Source organism: Hylaeus anthracinus, unplaced genomic scaffold (assembly GCF_026225885.1).
Source record: "Hylaeus anthracinus isolate JK02 unplaced genomic scaffold, UHH_iyHylAnth1.0_haploid 27493, whole genome shotgun sequence".
Lineage (NCBI taxonomy): Eukaryota > Metazoa > Arthropoda > Insecta > Hymenoptera > Colletidae > Hylaeus > Hylaeus anthracinus.
The window spans coordinates 51,476-70,077 of record NW_026535280.1 but is presented as its reverse complement, the minus strand read 5'-3'; the positions used below and the strand labels follow the sequence as shown (position 1 = coordinate 70,077).

General features: G+C 42.7%; 1 protein-coding gene across 1 annotated transcript in view; it reads right to left on the bottom strand.

Moving 5' to 3' along the window:
* Positions 1–2,625, bottom strand: part of LOC128893423 (uncharacterized) — a 51,886-nt gene extending 49,261 nt beyond the window's left edge. Inside the window, exons 1-3 of the mRNA XM_054154330.1 lie at positions 1,991–2,625; positions 1,204–1,828; positions 1,008–1,119 (exon numbers count right to left, since the gene is read on the bottom strand). Coding sequence (XP_054010305.1) covers positions 1,008–1,119; positions 1,204–1,828; positions 1,991–2,082 — 829 coding nt within the window. The 5' untranslated portion in view covers positions 2,083–2,625. The remainder of the gene's footprint in view (positions 1–1,007; positions 1,120–1,203; positions 1,829–1,990) is intronic.
* Positions 2,626–18,602: the final 15,977 nt, after the last annotated feature.

Below are 18,602 nucleotides of genomic sequence, written 5' to 3'. Positions count from 1 at the left end.
GCGACATGCACGCCGACGAACACGAAACCAGCGCGAGGGAAATGGCGAACGGTTGAATAATTTAAATTAATATGACGGTTGAGAATGCCTAATAGCCGGTTCACCTGGAGGACAACAGGGAACTTCTTTAATATCCTTGTCCGCGAATGAAAGTTCTTGATTATACGTTTGATGCGTTTCACCTAGACAGAGACAGGATTGATCAAGGAAAATTAGACTTCGAGTCTTATAGCTTCTATCCATTCTATCCAAATTAATAAAGCTCGATACTGTTACGCTGTAACATTACATGGGCTTTTTAAGTTTTTCTGATTTCGTGGTAGTGTTTATAAAATTTTAAAGAATTTCCGTCGCATTCGCGGGGACGCGGACCACAGCGAGAAAAGTAAGTTCGAGGAAAGTTTCTGAACGCGTTGGAAGTTTCCGCGAGGAGGAGGCAGCGGCCAATTTAGACGCAAGAATTACTCGACGCGATCGTTTTGCATCTTACCGCGGCGGACGTCGCCGTGACACGTTAAGAAATTGTCTGGCAGACTTTTTAAAGTTCTGACGGGAGGACGTCGAAGAACTCGACGGGAATTTAATAAAGCCGTCGCTGGGTCGGGGGGCTCGCAACTAATTTGGAAAATTCGCGAGACGGACGAAAATTTCGCGGATGGGAAGTGACGGCTGCCAACCACTCGCAATTCCGCGTAACGGTTGACTGTCACGTGATCATAGATGGAACTTAACAGGAGGCACCACAATGATAAATAATCTCCTTAGTAGATGCGACAATTTATAGTAAATCTGCTCCATGCAGCTCGAATTATTTTCAATAAAATATTTTTAAGCATAGTTAAAGTTTTACCAAGGTGATACCAGTCTTGTAATTAATTTATGTAAATATATATTTTTCTACACTGAGTAATGCTTAAATACGATTATCTCCAATCATGATGTTAATGAAGTATATATGCTTTAAATTGATACACCATTTTAATAACATGAAAATATTATTGACTCACCAATATGATGATCGTGCCATGCTAGAACACCGCAAAGAAGAGCCAGCGTCTTTCCACTTCCTGTTGGACTCTCCAGTAGGCAATTTTCTTTCTTTACACAACCCTGTATGAGCTGGAAATATTAAAATAGCATATCAATAAAGGATATTGCTGTTACTTTTACAATTCAGCGACAGGAATTAAAATAATTTCTTACCTTATTCATTACAGCAACCTGAGACGAATAAGGTTTCACAGGAAGTTTTACTTTGATTCCAGATATCATTATCTCATGATTTACATCAGGCAAAATATCTTCCTTAAGTTCGGTTGTATTTGATGGCTCAGCACTTTTGAACCCCTTAAATTTTTTTTTTTGTTTACAATGAGACGAAGAATTAGAATCATCATCTGTGATCAAATCAATTTTCTTTGAAGTATTATTTTTCATAGTAGGAACAAATATGTTTGATTCGTCATCAGAGGAGTCCCACACTTTGTGTTCCATTGTAGTGCCCTTTTCCATATTTATATTTTTTTTAGGCCATCCAAACATTGAAGTTTGTGTTTGCCCTCTTGAAGTAGATGGAAATACCGTATCGACTACATCTTCATCGGATGATACACTATCAGTAGACTTTTGAAACTTATGTAAAGTCTCATTGTTGTAAACTTCATTCATAACTGATTCTTGATCTGACAAATCACTGTCGCAAATATTTTGACTAGTGCTCTCATCAGATGATATTTCAACAATGACCTCTGAACTGGGCACTGACTTATTTTTACACGGAGAGCCCTCACTCGACATGTCATGCTTTTTTAGGCTCAATCTGCTCATTCTATTAACAGAAATATGTGTGTACATTGCCGTGAGTTTACTTTAAAAAGCTCTCATTGAAAATTCGTGGAGCGTCATGCAAGTTAAACATTAAAACATCATGTGCAAAGTCAGCTACAATCTGACATAACCTCATACGCTGTCACGTGTAGAATCAACATACCTGCATTCCTCAAACCGCTCTTCAATCTTGATTTTAATCACTGTGTAAATAACAAATGCAATAACCGCAGTAATTACACAAATTACGAGCATCAATTAGCAACGATTAAACAGCTATAAAACAGGTGACAGATACCCGGTAATAGCACACACGTTTCCCGCTTTTTCTGTCATCGATAAATAACACCGTAAGGACTTTTCAATTACTTTAAATATTCTTTTTAACGTTACTGTAGCTCAAAATTATTCAGATTGAGAAACAGGAGCAACAAACAACAATAGAAATCTACTAATAAGTATGTTTTAATTCTATTATTTCTCGCAACTCTCTGTTTGACCACGTGACTGCAACGCCACGTGCGTGAAGTTCATTAATGTGAAGGTGGCGTCCAAGCAGGTTACGTTTCGCAGACTGTGTTCGTCGCATTTGTAATACAACTTTGTTATCTAAATTAGATTGTCTGTAGCAAGAAGAACGTGTGTAAATTAAGTTTGAAGTAAATAGTAACGTGAATAGAAGGAAGAACTGTTATTGCTGTGACAAGAACGGGATTATAACAGCTTCGCTACCGATCTTGGCACGAACGGAAAGTACACTCGTGGGAAATGTTTACAGGCAGAATAGAAAAGGATTGTTCAGGTATGTCAGTAAATATTATGTAAGTAAATATTAATCGAAAATTATTTTTAATACTAAGGCAAGCTTGTTTCTTTTCGTATCATTATGTAAACGACAGAAACTAGATGTATTTTTCCCCTTTTTTTGCAAATGCGTGCCCATAACCTTTCGATTGTCATTAACAGCGGTGTTGACAACATTATTTTCTGCACTCAGTGCAAAGATAATGCTTGATAGTTTAGATAGTGACCGAAGTTAACATTATTTTCTTATTACTCATCCAAGTTTGTATATTTTTTGTTGTATCTTGATGAAAGTATATGCAATATACTGGCGAGATTTTCCTGATAAAATTGGCACAAAACACGATGCAATTCAGACAACTTTAAGTTTCGTTTACGAGATGCAATATTTTTATACCGACATTTTTTGTTCTTTTGGAGACACTCTAAAAGATTCTGCATGAATTTTTCATTTCCAGGCGATGTCAAAAATGGCCATTTCTTAACCTCCTTTGTCACTGGGTAGTATAAACAAGTGTTAATATTATAAAAATACATATTACTTATCATAAGCGAAACTCAAAATTGTCTGAATTGCGTCGTGTTTGATATTATTTTTATCAGAAAAATCTCGCCAATATATTGCATATATTTTCATCAAGATACAACAAAAAAAGCATAAAAACTTGGATGAATATTAAAGAACTAATATTAACTACGGTCACGTATATTATCCCTTTGGAGTATCTGCCAGCGGGTGGTCGTAAACTGTCGTTTGCTTTCGAGCATTTCCAACCATGGAGTGGATGTGGATCGCCCGAATTGACAAAATAACATGTCTCGCTGGAGTACGAACATCGTAGATGTTAGCGACAGTAGGAACACCTTTGTGAACGTTTTTAGGCTATTTTATTGTTCGTGTTCGCCGCAGTGTGGACCCGGGGTTACGAATCACAAAATCGTGTCATGAGAAGGGGCGCGAATTTCAAACTACCCCTTTGGAACTCTAACGTAAACGTTATTTACACAATATTTTTTTGCAATTATTAACCGTCCAAGACGTCGAACGTCATCGTGTCAAACCGAGATTCAGTGATCATTTTTCGAGAATCATATTCCTAACAGATCCCTGTGCAGAACCATAATTTTTCAGACGAACAGAATCGGACAGGTGGAACGGTCGAGTTCGCTGGACTTAATACCGAAGTTGTACCGGTGACCTTCATAGAGAAGACACGTTTCCTCGATGGAATATAATTTTTGCCCCGTGATTTATGGTTCCTGGTCGGTCCAACGTATCAAACTTCTGATTTACGTGGCTGTTGTGCCGGAGTTTCGAAAGCGGCCCCCATCAAAGGGGCCCAACGGAATTTAAAAGCCATCCCGGCGCGCGTGCGTCTGGAATAAGGAATTTCACTCGGTGCCCCATGGAGCATCTCGCACTGACATGAATCCTTATCAAATTATCCGAAATTCCCACGCACACGTACAGTCTGCCAGCGCGTGTGTGCGCGCGGGTCCAGCGAGTACACGCCTTGCGTCCTCCTCATCGCCAGGAGCGTAGGACGTCCGAGGAGCCGCGTCACGTATACGCGATGAAATTACTCAGCTCGGTGAGCATTTTCAGCTCACGTACCACCGCCGAACGATCCTGACGAGGAATCCTCGCGTTTTCACACGGTTATGATGTATATCTTAATGATAACACGCTGCCACGGCAGGAATACTCCTACCAATGGCTCACCCTTGCCCGTCGATTCATTTTTACGAAGGTTGCGATTATGGTAGCCGATTCTCACGGTGTGGCATCGCGTCGTGGAAGAGGAGAAAACATTTTGGGATTGTTATGAGATCTTGATTAGGGGTACGTAGCGATGTAGTCGAGGTAAACTCGATTATATTTGACGTTATGCAAGACGAGTGATTCCCACGAAGCAGCATCATTTTGTTGAAGATAGAAAAGGAAGTCTTAGGGTTGTCTTGATTCTGAGAGACGTCTTGTTCAAACTAGTGGTGCCATCTGTTTGGCGCGCGGAAATACTCAAATAGAAGCAGTTGTGAACTATATTTAACGCGAAGTTCACTGCTGATGTTTTATGTTAATTAAAATCACCGTTATTTTGCTACTGCTATTGCTTTTCAAAGCATGTATCTACACTATGATTATTTGTATCATTTTCATTTTTGGGATTAGTTTCCGAAACATGAAACGAGAAATGTTACACAAAAAAGTGTACGATTCGGCACGAAACTCCCTCGAGGGAGAGATTGACTTAAATCATTTGATGACGTCACGCGATAGCCCCCACCCTGGCCGCATTTCGGCTGATTAATTGGACGCCGTGAGCGGTGCACGGGTGGTAATTTATTGAAGTGTCAATCGTCGTTATTGTTATTATGACCGCTGGTGTTATTTAATCGCTTTCGCGTCGAGTGCTGGAGGCGAGATGGTCGAAGAAACACCGTGACAAATTGGAAATTCGTGTGAAATGCAAAGTGCACAGGTTGGTCAATCTGTCTGTCATCGGTCAATTGGTTCATCGATTCTACTGGTGTTTGTTCCGCTTAAAAGGTTACATAATTATAGAGAACGAAAAAAAAGTAAAGTATACACTGTTTCCAGAGGGTTGGAAAGCACATTTTGACGAAGTTAATATTAATATATCATTTTGGAGCTACAGGGAGAATTTCCAAAGATGAGAAGAACCTGTTAAACGATACGTCTCTTCCTATTGGACGAGTCAATCCGCATGGCAACAAGAGGAATATAGCGCTGGCAGAAAAAAGCGCGAAACTTCAAACAGTTAACTTTGCGATTCCATAAACTCACAAGTTAAAACTGGAATTCGTTGCATGTATTTCTTGTATTTAATGCGGCTGTAAAATAACTACAATGTGTCACAGTTTTACGATTGCGATTCGCTTTCCAGCGTCTCGTCGTTTCACACTCGAGAGATCGCGTTGTCCGTGAGTTCAACCACTGGACTGTAAGTTATGCACACCCAACACGATGCCCATAAAATATGTCGAAGGGTCCCACGGAGTCATTACTGGAAAGTGCGGGCAAATTGCGTGTAACACCCCTCGCGAGAGTCACAAAGCACCGGACGGGCTTTACGCGCCGCTGGCTGCGCGACGTTTCGACGAGATTTAACTCTTTTTCCGCGGAGGACTGTTATTCCGTCTAGAAAAATATATTCCACTCGAATCACGTGACAAAACATTCGCCGCAAATGAGGGAACTCATAGCATCGATTAAGGAGTTGGGTCACAAAAAGGAGTACCTTCAGGAATTTTTTACGACGATACTAGAAACCTGATCGAAACGAGCTTTGTTTCTATAAATAGAACATATAGTTAGGTTCTAAGGAATTATTTTTATGTTCACTTCGAACGCGAGGAAACAAAATGGCAGTGTACTCGAGCGCGAGGTATACGTAAGGCCTGTATGACACAGTCGCGTCTTCTTATCTCTGTGAAATTCGACGGAATCCCCGAAAATATCTTTGATTCGAGAAAGGGGGAGTTCGAAAAATAGGGGTGACGAAATTACGGGGCACGCGGCAGACGGGAAGGAAAAAAATAAATAGAGGAACGGAGATCCCCCTCACCGATCACGCGGTATCCCGTGGTCACCCTGTGCGAATCCGGGGAATCAAGCTTTCTCGTGGTCACGAAACCGAGCAGCAGCAGCGGCGGCGGAGAGAAATATGAAATATAAATAAAACATATTCTTACTGGCGGCAAGTGCAATAAAAATGCGGGGAGATCAAGAGGGATGCCGGAGGAATACGTAATGGGGTCTTCTTCTCTGCTCCAACCCCTCCTTCGTGCTTCATCGTGGCTGCTCTCTGTCTCGTATCTCTTTTACCGGTCGCCTATGCCCTTCTCTCGTTCTACACCGTTTTTATCCCTCCCCCATTAGTAATCGGTGGTCAGACGTAAAAAAGCGCAGTAACTTTTCAAATTTGGAATGTAATCCTTGTTGAAGAAAATACTGTTACACATTACGTCATTCCTCGCCAGAATTCTGAAATTACATTCTAATTATGTAATCGAAATCGGCATAGAATTGGAAAGGTGTAGAAATGAGCTAAGGTCACCTTCGGTGTCTCGATACTTCGAACTCTCCCCACACCACACCGCGACTTGTTTATCTCGGGCGTTCGACGTGAGCGACATGACTTTCCGTCGTAATGCGCATAACTGCTAGTTATGCCTGCGAGCAGCCGGCACCTCCCTCCCCCGCTATAGTGGAATATTTCTCGAGCGACAAGGCCTTCCCGAACCAGAGACAAATTCGAATAATATTCGAATAATAGACGACGGATTCAAATATGGTGATTCGTTAAGATAAATATACATTCCGATGGTGCCCAACGTTTTTGAAATTAAGAATATCCTCAATTGCAACCTTGCTCAAGTTTCCGGACGCCGCCTTCCATTCCAGAACAGGATATTCCAGACGGATCGTGATAATGCCATCGAGTTGACAAGATTGAAAACCAAATTGATGGCGTAGCAGCAATTTTAAAACCCGCAAAAAGAAATTCATCGCCATTCATTACCATGGATAGGATGGGCGAGGAGGTGAGGGAAGGAAGAAGGCTAAGAAGCCCGATAGAAGAAACAATTTCGTGAACGGCGAAACGCTCGAGCGACGAAGTGTGTTCTCCCCTGGGGGCAGCATCCTCGTCGCTGGAGAGAAAGTACGCGGGCAAACAAGCCAATAAACCGAACAAACGGTCGTCGGGACTTAATTAAGGAATGGCGACTGCATCCGCACGCCGTGCCTTCATTTCGTCCGGCAACTTTATCGTCGGTGCTTATCTATCGGCCGTGAGATAAGATAAAAGGTCAGAGAGTCCAGGGGTGCGGTAAAGGGAGGAGGGCGATAGGCAAGATAGCCACCTCCTACGAACGGCGAAACTTTCGGGGTTAGAGGGGGGCACCATATGCGACCTTCTTCTTCGTCCGGGGAAAGGGGCCAGGGGGGTGGGGGCATGTATCCTTTCCTTCCGCTCCTTCTCCTCTTCGAGACTTTTCCTCTTTGTTTCTATCAAGGGGGGTTGAAATAGACGCGGACGGAGGGTCAAATCGAGTACGTCGTGTCCAGGAGCACGGCCGAAAGTAAAATAAAAGAATCATGCTGGTTGGGGACCCGGGGAAACTGTCCGTGTACGCCCGTGCCAGCCACGCCAGGACGAGGATCTTTTGTCCTGGCTTAAAGTCGAAGACTCGCTCCTGGCGATCGTCGCTTCCGCAGTCCGGGGATTGAAAAGGGGTGTGTAAAAATGTTGATTCTGAGAGATGCCTTCCTGGTCATCGGAAGAGTCAAAGTTTGTATCCAATATTTTTGGAAGAAAGATACCGGCGCATAAAGTCCTGGAACGCTGGGGACAGTAAAACACCGTGAACGTAGAATCCCAAAATCAGGAACGTAAAATTCGGTGAAATGGAGAACCGTAAAGGGCGGAACTCCGAGGCATTGGTTTTTGGAAATCGGGATCGGGAGACGTGGAGTTTTATGGCAGAGCCAATCTTTCGATGCGTAGAACCTTGATTCTACTGAATCATATACTATTCCTTGTTATACGTAGATTATTTATTTTTTATATAATTAATTACTCTTTCGTTCAAATTTATTGAGATTGCCCTTTTGTCATTCCCAGGTCGCGTGTATCGATCACTGTTCCCTGAGAAGCAAGAGGGAAATTCGACCAGGAACTGGAAAATGTCCTATCGTGAAAGGTAGGCTGGAAGGAAGGCAGAGGACAATAACTTTTCCACGGGGGCACTCGAGGGACATCGATCAGATGCGATCACGGTGGAATTAGCCGTCCCTTGCAGGACTCCAGAACTCCTTCAACCCCGTCCTTCCTCCTATCGGGAACCACCCTTGTCTCTGTTTCTTCGACCTCGACAAGAGGTTCGACGACAAACGGTTCCATCGGTGTACACTGGTCGTCGCTGAATTGACGTGTAATAAACGCGAACACCAGTATGACGCAGAACAAACGATATCGCAGTGAGTAATAACTGAATAATTAAAGTCTTCGCCAGAAGCTAGAAACACATCTAAAAATTCAACATTCAAACGGATGTAGCTTGATTCTTCGTACAAAAATGAGTAGAAAATATGTAACGAACTATTTTTGTACGAAGCTTCTTTCTTGAGAAAACCAGTACCAAAGGTCCCCACTGCTCGTATTACGGACACCACCTACCGCGCTTTCACCTTCCACATTCAAAGTCCGTTATCTTGACAACCAAGCCTCGTCCAAGAAAAATTTATCGCACCTTTTCGTTTCATTTTTGAACGAAGAATCACCCTGTGCTGTGACATTTCCCTCACCTTCCAATTTACCCCAAAAATGGGGGTGAAATCAAGAGTGCCGTCGAAAAGTACACCGTTCGAGGTCCCATCAAATAGTACAAACGTTCTTCAGGCTCTGTTGTCACCGAACGAGGCGCCTACGCGTCTGGCATTCTTCATGCTCGCAGAGAAAGTGAAAACAGGGGGGGGGGGCAGCGGGGGCCATGAAATATGGATAGGTTTGGCCCGACGCCACAAAAGAAAGCGTTACGGCAAATTAATCGGTCGACGAGGAACACGCGAGACGTGTGATTTAATAAAAAGCTTCCCTTCGTCGGCAAGGGGTGGAAACGCGGCGCCCCCCTGCCGCGTAATAAGTTTAGTTTCTACGAGAAAACGGCCATAAAACGGGACGTGTAGTCGCAGCGTGGTGCCTTGGTCCGTGGCGTGTAGATTCCGCGGGGCGTTTAGGGGACATTTTTTCCTTTACGATTATTGCCAGCGTGGAAACATTGTTGACGAGTTAGCGTCGTTAAACGAGGTTAGGAAATTATCGCGGCCTCGGAAGCTTTGTTTCGTTTCCAGCGACAAGGTCGCGTTATCATCCTTCCTGATCCCCTTTGGCTTCCTTTTCAATTAGGCGGTAGGAAGTTTCTAAAAATAATTTCATTATAATGGATTATAACGAACGAAACGCGACAAAGTGGTGTAATACAAGAACGTTTCCTTCCACATTTGCCCTAATTAAAATACTGGCAATTTCTACTTCTAAGGAAATATATATATGCCAGATACGCGAAAAGCATCCAATATATTCATGCATGTTTCATTCGAAGAGATATGCATTATGCAAAGCATGCAAAATGAAAAATACATTTTTAAGTAATTCTAACGACGAAATAAATTTCTGTCTACGTCCCACTTGCCTATCTTTTTTCTATTATAATGCTCATTTGCATCGATCAATTTGTTTCGAAATATATCTACTCGTTACGTTTTCGAAGCTCATTTTAAGACGATGCAAAAATGAAATAAAAGTAAACGATTCTAATCGAGAGATATGTAATATATACTGTGACACATTGAAAATCAGTTATATCTGCAACAAGAGTCCGGACACGAGGATTGCATTCATGCTGTTAACCTCTTCTGATACTAGGTGTTGATTTCAGAAATGATTAACGACTCCACTGTTTAATTCTCGATTCTAAGGGGACGTGGTTAATTTCATGTAGACACAAGGTGCCAGCTTGATTTAGTAATCGCGATGCAATTACCCGCGCATTTCTTAACAAAGTATTTAATTCAGCCGCTTATCTTATTCCTCATGCGATCTTCAAGGCGCTGCTTTGATAATTGCACGGCAAGTAATGGCCGCGACGACTTATTCAGGAAGCAACAGTTTTACGTTCAGTCGCACGTTGATAAGTATTCATGTATTCGCGAACATTAATAATTCCAACTATCAATAACCGTAATCAGAAGTGACTACCATTTTGTGTGAATTCTGAAAGTTCTGCAATAATTCAGAACAGCGTTTCTCAATCTTGGGACTCTTCATAAAAGAAGCTTTGAGAAGGTGAAGTTTGAGAAACACACTTCAGAACGTGGAATAGTACTGCAATACGTGGAATAGTTTCATCGTTACAGATGTAGTCTGAACGATAAGAAATTAGATTGCAGATTTTTATGCAAAATAAAATCTTTCCAAACGTACCTACAAAAATTGAATCTAAATGCGTCTTTATTTTACTCTGCAAATATTGTAATATGAACTTTACTTTCAACATTTTTTTAGTTTTTGCATACTGTGCGCATTTTGTAGTTTCTTGCAAATTTAAATTCTCCATGAATACATAAAAATCCGCAGTCCGATAATAATAGAAATATTAATAGCCATGAAGAAATGGAATTAGCTTATAATTCAATATGGTGTAGTATTTGTGAGGTTATGGTTTACTCCCGCTCCGTCACGGTGTCCGCGTTTTTTGAGACAAACCGTCTCTACGCCTATGCGAGTAAATGGGCGAAGGAACAGCGGAGTTTCGCGTTCGCCTCGTATCAACACGCGATCGCCGCTCGTCACGCGCTGGACAATGTTTAATTTTTCATACTTTATCACTTCCTGCCTCTTTATAATCGGCCGGGACCTATTATTAATTCATTATCGCGACAGCGGGAGGCCGTTTATGGAGACCTCGCGAGTGTAGGCGCCTTTAGGGTTCTATCGAAACGTTGTTAGGACTTTTTTTTTTAGACATTCCTTGCCCCCCTGGAAGCTTATGCAATACACCCACGCTTGGAACACATCGTTCTTATACTGAAAATCTAGTAATTAATATTATTTTTGTATTATATTACTTCTACTTGAGTCGGTGCATCTTCTTTAATCTTGCTTCATTTTTATTAGAGGGTTATCCAAAAGTACCTTTAGGATGTTGAATGAGAACATCTATCAAACGCCATGTTTATTTGTTGTCACTTTCTTTTATTTCTAACCTACAATGATAGACAATTTTATCTATGGAGTCGTATACGATTGCAGAGCGAGTGATTAAAATTTATTTTGAAAGTCAATGTTCAATAAAACATACCCATCGTAAATTGCATGATTTTTTCGGCGTACATAACCGTCCATCAGACCAAACAATTGGAAATTTGGTTAAAAAATTTCATGAAACTGGATCTGTTCGTGATAAACCAAAGTCTGGCAGATCAAAAACAGTTCGGTCGAATGAAAACATTGCTGCTGTTCGTGAAAGTGTTGCTAATTATTCATCAACTTCAATTCCACGTCGTTCTCAAGAATTGAGTATTTCTTATGGCAGTTTGTGACGAATTTTGCATAAGGATTTACATTTGCATGCTTTCAAAATTCAATTAACTCAAGAATTGAAAGAACGTGACCATTTCCAACGCAGAAATTGCGATAATTGATTGTTAGAACATCGTTCAATTGATGCATTGTTTTCACGCAACATCATCTTCAACGATAAAGCTCACTCCACATTGGATGGAGACGTCAATAAGCAAAATTGTCGCATATGGGGAGATGAAAATCCAAGAGCCATTGAAGAAACATCACTTCATCCAAAAAAGGTTATTGTTTGGTCTGGATTTTGGTCGAAAGGCGTAATCGGTCTATTCTTTTTCGAAAACGAGAATAAAGATGCAGTTAATGGTGCACGTTATAATGAAATGATTATTAATTATTTATGACCGAAATTAATTGAAATCGATATAAGTAATGTTTATTTTCAACAAGACGGAGCTACGGCGTACACAACGCGTGAAAACATCAATTTATTGCGATCGAAATTCAATGATTTGACCCCATTCAATTTTTTTCTTTGGAGTTATTTGAAGAGTAAAGTTTATGCCAGAAAACCAGCAATAATTCATGACCTGAAAAACAACGTTAGAAATGAACTTGGTGAATTAAACGAGCAAATATGCCAAAATGCTATCGAAATTTTTGATTTTCGAATTGATGTCTGTAAACGTGGTCGTGGTGGTCATTTGACAGATATCGTTTTTCACACATAATTGTCATAGATAATACCTTATAATTAAATAAAAAAACTAATAAAATTAAAAAGGGTATCTATTTTATTTAAAACAAACTTCCTATAGTCTATTTTGGATAACCCTATAAAATCGTGATGAAATAATTCTGTTATTTGTTATTCTTTACAGTAATTAAAAGAAAGGTCTCGGAGTATCAGCACAGAAAATTCTACATTAATTTGAATCTTCGTTTCCAATGAAATAATTTATTCCCAAAGAGGTCACCTCCGAACGTTCTCATGAAAGTGACAAAACACACGCGCGCGCGCGCGTATCTCGTAATTTGCATGAAAAAGTGCCAACGTATCCTGTTCCCAGAACGATGTCCCCCCTCCCCAGAAAACTGGAAGTCATTAGGGTGTGATTTCATTTCCGAATTTCTCGCCAGGACACCGTGCCTCCCCATGGCAACCCCCGGCCCCACCCGCGGAGCAGGTTAAATGGCCGGTGCAAAAAAGTCATAAAATAAGTTATAATTTGGCGCAGTCGGCGTCACGGTGCTCAATGTCCTGTATGATCACCGCCCTCTCACTCGAGTGAACTTCACCCCCCGCTTTCTTCGACGGAATTGGGATGACTTAACCCCCGTCTCTGTCTCTCCGACTCGATCCAGCGCGCCCCATCCCTTCCTCGCTCTTTCTTGGTCCCCCGGCTTCGTTTCTTGCACGATCAACCCTCCACCTTGCTCTCTCGGTAGTTCCTCGATATCTTCGCGGCGAGTTTCTCCGCCAGGGAAGACGTCCTATCCGATTCCAGATTAATTGCAGGATTCAACGAAGAGATCAGGGGTCAGTGCGACGCAGGGAGGAGGGATCGAAGGGTGGAAAACATGGGGTGACTCGTGTCACCGCGGAGAAAACCTTGACGCGTGGCGTACGGGAGACGTAGCAACTGGAACCGTGGCTGATCTCGTTGATAAGTTGGTCACGGTAACTTGTACATCTTTCACTGGCTCTTCAGGGAGCTGGCACAGATCGAATTACAAGAGGGAGGATGTTTCCACGAGCTCTGGCGTTCAATTAGCTCGATGTTGCAGAGGTTTATCACGACTCTGATGCAATAATGGAAGCATTACAGAATACCATTTCCTTGTGTCTTTTTCCTACTTAGTTTTATCATTTTTCAACTTCCGCTTCGCTACATAAAGTAACAGTTGACCCACATGTGAACCTTCAGAAATACAACTACTTTCCTTTATATTTCTTTCCCTCCGTAAAAGTCTCTATTTATTCTTACAATTTCGCGACGTCGATCTCGTCGGAAAGATTCCTTCCAGTCGTGGAAATGTTTGGGACTCGGAAAGTTCTTTCAGTCTCCAAAAATTTCCATCGCCGCCACGAAGGCATCCCCTCGCGGGCGGAGCATAAAACGTTTTACAGCTTTTCCCCGGACCAGCCGACCAGATAGTAAAGTTTTTGCGTTAAGTGAGGTTCCTAGTAGCCAGATCGATTACACGAGCGATAACCTAGATAAGCGTAATTACCGTAATCGATATTTCGTCGGGCTAGGCTCGGGGACAGACGAGGGCCCGAATGACGCCTGCACATGGTGATCGTAACGAGCACCTTGGGGAACAAGGATGGACTGGAGGGGGTGGAAAACGTCACGTCGTCCGCGCCCTTAAATGCGAGCCAAGTTGACTTCTCGAATCGGTAGGTCAGAGGTCGAATGGGGTAGGAGGAAAAAATACTGGGACGAGGTACACCTGTTATTCGTGATAAATGGTTCTAATGGGACTCGTAACGGTTCCGACGTGTCAGGGAAAAAATATTTTATAGCACTTGCGACATCGACCGTGTGTAGTTTTAATGGCGGTGAAATTGGGAGGATCGTGGACATTCGAAACAGTGGATTTGGGTTATTCATTATCTCCAAAGTAGCAGAACTAGGTTATATTAATCTAATAACATGGAACGATAATTGTTGTATTTTAATCTTAAAAGTAGAAAAATTTGACGATTTCTAAGAAATTTCAGGAAATTTCTGCAGCAGCGTTTTCATGGAATAGACGGTTTGGTTGTAGTGGCTCTTCGTTATCGTCGCGGCAATTGATCGATCCCTCGAAATGCCCGGATTCGCAATTCTTTGTGCGATTTCAGCAATTATAGTCGAGAGCTACGTAGGGACGGGGCGACGTTAATACGCGGCGTGTATTGTAATGGTTATTAGCATCATTTAATTTTCTGTCGACGTTCGTTAATCGCGATCCCTTCCTATCTCCCCCTTGGAGGAAATAGCCGATCCATTTACCAGCGACGCGCCGGAAACGGGAAAAGATCCGTCCGATGGATGGACGCGCAAAGGACTTCCTGCACACCGGATTGGCCAGGACGTTTATTCCACTGCGATTATTTATTTCAATAGGGATAAATATCCTGACGCAATCCGCCTGCTTCGTACCGTTTACATCGTATCTGAGTTATATTTCATCGCGCAATCATCCAGCTGCTCCTATTTCGATTACGCTTGTTACATAGAGTATTAAAAAATATATTTATTGGATACGTGTGAATTTTTTATTTCATCAATTCGTAGTTTGAGAGTGGAAAGGTTAAGTAAGGTTGGTTAAGTAAGCATTTATAAAAAAAAAAAATGGTAGCTGCCACAGTGGCGCCACCTGTGACTTAGGTGGTACCACTGTAGCCAAGTAAACATTTATATATATATATATAAAAATAAAGCAATACATACAAGGCAAATGATACATGATACTCCATAAACTAAACTTTTCTTCAGTAAATTACACTTTAAGAATGAATAAATCAGGTATTGTTTCGCACTAACAATAAGTATTCCCTTAAATTTGCAAACGTTCTTTTTTTTTCCTGGGGTCCTCAAATTCCATTTGGACTTGGGGCCCGAAGGTATAATGCCTCGCCGCCTCTGTCATCCTCGATGCTCGGCTCATTACCCCCAGTCGCCCATAGCCACGATCCCCTAATTGTTTCGAACGGAGTATTAAATGTGAAATTAACGAAGAGCCCGAAACGACCGCACGAATCAGCGTGTTCCCCCTCGCGGAGACGAGACTCTTTCCAAAAGAATTTTCCTCTTGACCGGACAGTTAAACGCGGACAGGCTCGATTTCGTCTTTTAAACTTTCCCGAAAGTCGCCGGGCGCCTTCCTCCTCCTGTCTCGGGGACGATCGTTCGTGCGGACGCACAGATTAGCCCGACGGTTTGTGGACCGTGGGTTTAAGGGGGATCAACCCCGGGGATTAGCCCCCGGTGTGGATGAACAGATTATTTCCCGGAGATAAGCCAGATCGCTTGTCGGACGCTGAAGAGTGAAATGGGTATCGGTAGATTGTCTCAATGGGATATTGGTACTTAAAGCTAATCGTATCGCGTAACAGGGAAAAGTCGAATTGTTTGGAGGAGAACTGCTTCCCCTGCACGAGCATAATTATGGAAAAAGGAGGGGAGGTCTCAGGTTCAGGGCCTCTGATTTATTTTGCCACCTACTGCGATCCACCTTCGCTAATTCTCATAGTTTGAATTTGATTGTGAATTATAATATTAGGTGGACTGGAAAGTAACGTCGTTTTTAAATACTTGTTTATCACTCAACTCGTTGATTTTTATCGATCTGGCATTGAAAATTTGCGCAATAGATGACAAAAGGCTGTTGATAACGATGGCGATTGCATAACTGGTTAAAAATAGAAATTTATTAAAAATCTGTTTGAATTTAATGTAAAAGTAACGACATTACTTTCCAGTCTACCTAATACAAGTGTACAGAATCATATCAAGAGCCTTCCCTTATGGTTTATGTTTATCGAACAAGAACATCGTACCGAGATTTATTAGTTTCGGTGAAATGCTTGATATTTTTTCATTCCTGTCATCAAGATCTACAATTCGAAAGCAGGAATGAAATCGACCCTACTTATTCCCGTACCTAACCCCTATACTCCTAATATCCTCATCGTCCCCTACGCGTGGCATTCAATCGTCCCTGCAGGATCCCCCTCGTCAGAATCCAAGAGTCGGGGGATCATCGATACGTGTACACACATGTGCCACTCTACGCAATCCTTACGAAAATTGTCAGTACTTTAAATCCATATGAAACCGTCAGGACTCGGGTGACAGTTAGAGACCAGTTACATCAATACCCGCTTTCAAGTGACGAGATACTCGCATGGGTCTATCGACTGCACATTAATAAACTGAACAGTACATGATTCCTAGGCTGCAGGTGTTTTAGGGCAATGCACGAGAATATGCATTTATACAGAAACATATAAAATAATATCAAGAAATATATAAATGTAATATGTATACAAAATATAAAATAAATATGTTTAATGTCAACAGATTACTAGGCTGCAGATGTTTTAGGACATTGTATGAGAATATGCATTAATACAAAAATATATAAAGTAATATCAAGAAATATGTAATTGTAGTATGTATACAAAATATAAAATAAATATGTTTAATATCAACAGATTACTAGGCTGATGTTTTAGGACATTGTATGAGACTATACATTAATACAAAAACATATAAAATACATGTTACGCTGTTTACACCATAAGAGATACTTTCATCTAAATTTCATTTCTGCTATCCGTATCTATGCAAACATTCATTTACATAAACACCTGCGGTGATTCCATTGCACTCCCAGCCGAGATCAAAATTGTCACTTGAAAGCGGGTTCGCTGGACCGTCCACAAAAACGCTTCGTCCGTGTCTGTAACTCCGGTCTTCTCTCAAGCTGGAAAACCCAACCCGAACTGCCAATCCCCGAGCTTCCCACGCCGACCCTCGATCCCCGTTTTGCATAGGGACCAGGAAGCTCTCTTCCTCCTTAATCCTCGCCGTCGGTCTCGTATCCGCGCCAACGGTCAGAGAGCAACTCGGTTGCGCGAGAACGCCACCGTAGCGCTGCCGCGATGGCGGAGGGGGGACGACGACGACGATAAATCACCGAAAAACGGCAATTTCCGCGAAAGGGGAAAACAGTCGTTGTCGGTGACGAGAACATATTACCAGGAGAGGTGCGCCGTGTGTTTGACCAGCGGTCCCGCAGGCTCGTTTGTCCCTACGCCGTGCAAAGACACGCGCAACGGACCGTGCGCGCGTGCACACGGCCTGGCTGCACCGCGGAGGGGTGGACGGCGAGGCCTTTATGGATTTGTAGACGAGACCACGGTCATTCGACACTGCGTTTGACCACACCCTCGATTGTACCAAGATTTATGGCTCGCCACCGCCACCCCCGCGTCCCGCTATCGCTTCCTGCCACCCTCCTCCCGGTCCGGCTCGTCCAGCGAAACTTGTTACCAATTCGAATCGGCAGTTCGGATTGTAACTACTGCTGAACGATGAGGCCTTCTTGGATGGTGGGACTCCGGGGTGGTACTTTGGAAGTCGGCAGGGGTCGATTTTAGGCGTAAAGGGCCAGAATGGTAAGAGTCTTCAAGGCTGTAGACACGCTACACATGTTATTTATTTGACCTCGATTCGGTTCTGCAAAGAATTCACGCATCGATACCTAACGGTTGGTGCCTCACCTAGGTATCGTAAAGTTGCCCTAAAGTGCTCCATCAGTAAATGCTCAATACCTCACCTAGCCGTCCCTATCTTGCACTGTTCAGGTTCCCAGTATGGCCCGCATACCCAAAAATTTCCAAACGGAATATAATTGACACGAAAGTTACCCATCTGACGCGTGCGCACGAAACCGCAGACCGTTTTCGTTTTCGCCGTTTAATTTCTCCTCGGGACGTTAATCCAATTCACGTCCGGCAGGCGAGCGTGACGCTTATTGGCGTGCGCGCTCCTGCACCCCGAGACGCGGAATAATGACGGTAGATCGACGGCGGTAGGAAGTGTCCCATATGTCAAATCGTTGCTGGACGAACGCGACACGCCGATGATTTCGCTTCTGGTGTTGCATAAACGCCGGGAGAAACGAAGGGTATCACTTATAGAAAGGCGAAGAGGAAGCCTGTCGATCCGTCAGTCCGCTGTTGCGCTCGCCGGCGCGTGACACCCAAGGCGCGTCCTCGGTCGCCTTCTGCATCGGGAAAATTGCGTGCACGTGCTGTCTTCAAAGGAAACTCGACTTCTTCGAGGAAGATTTCAGGCTCGT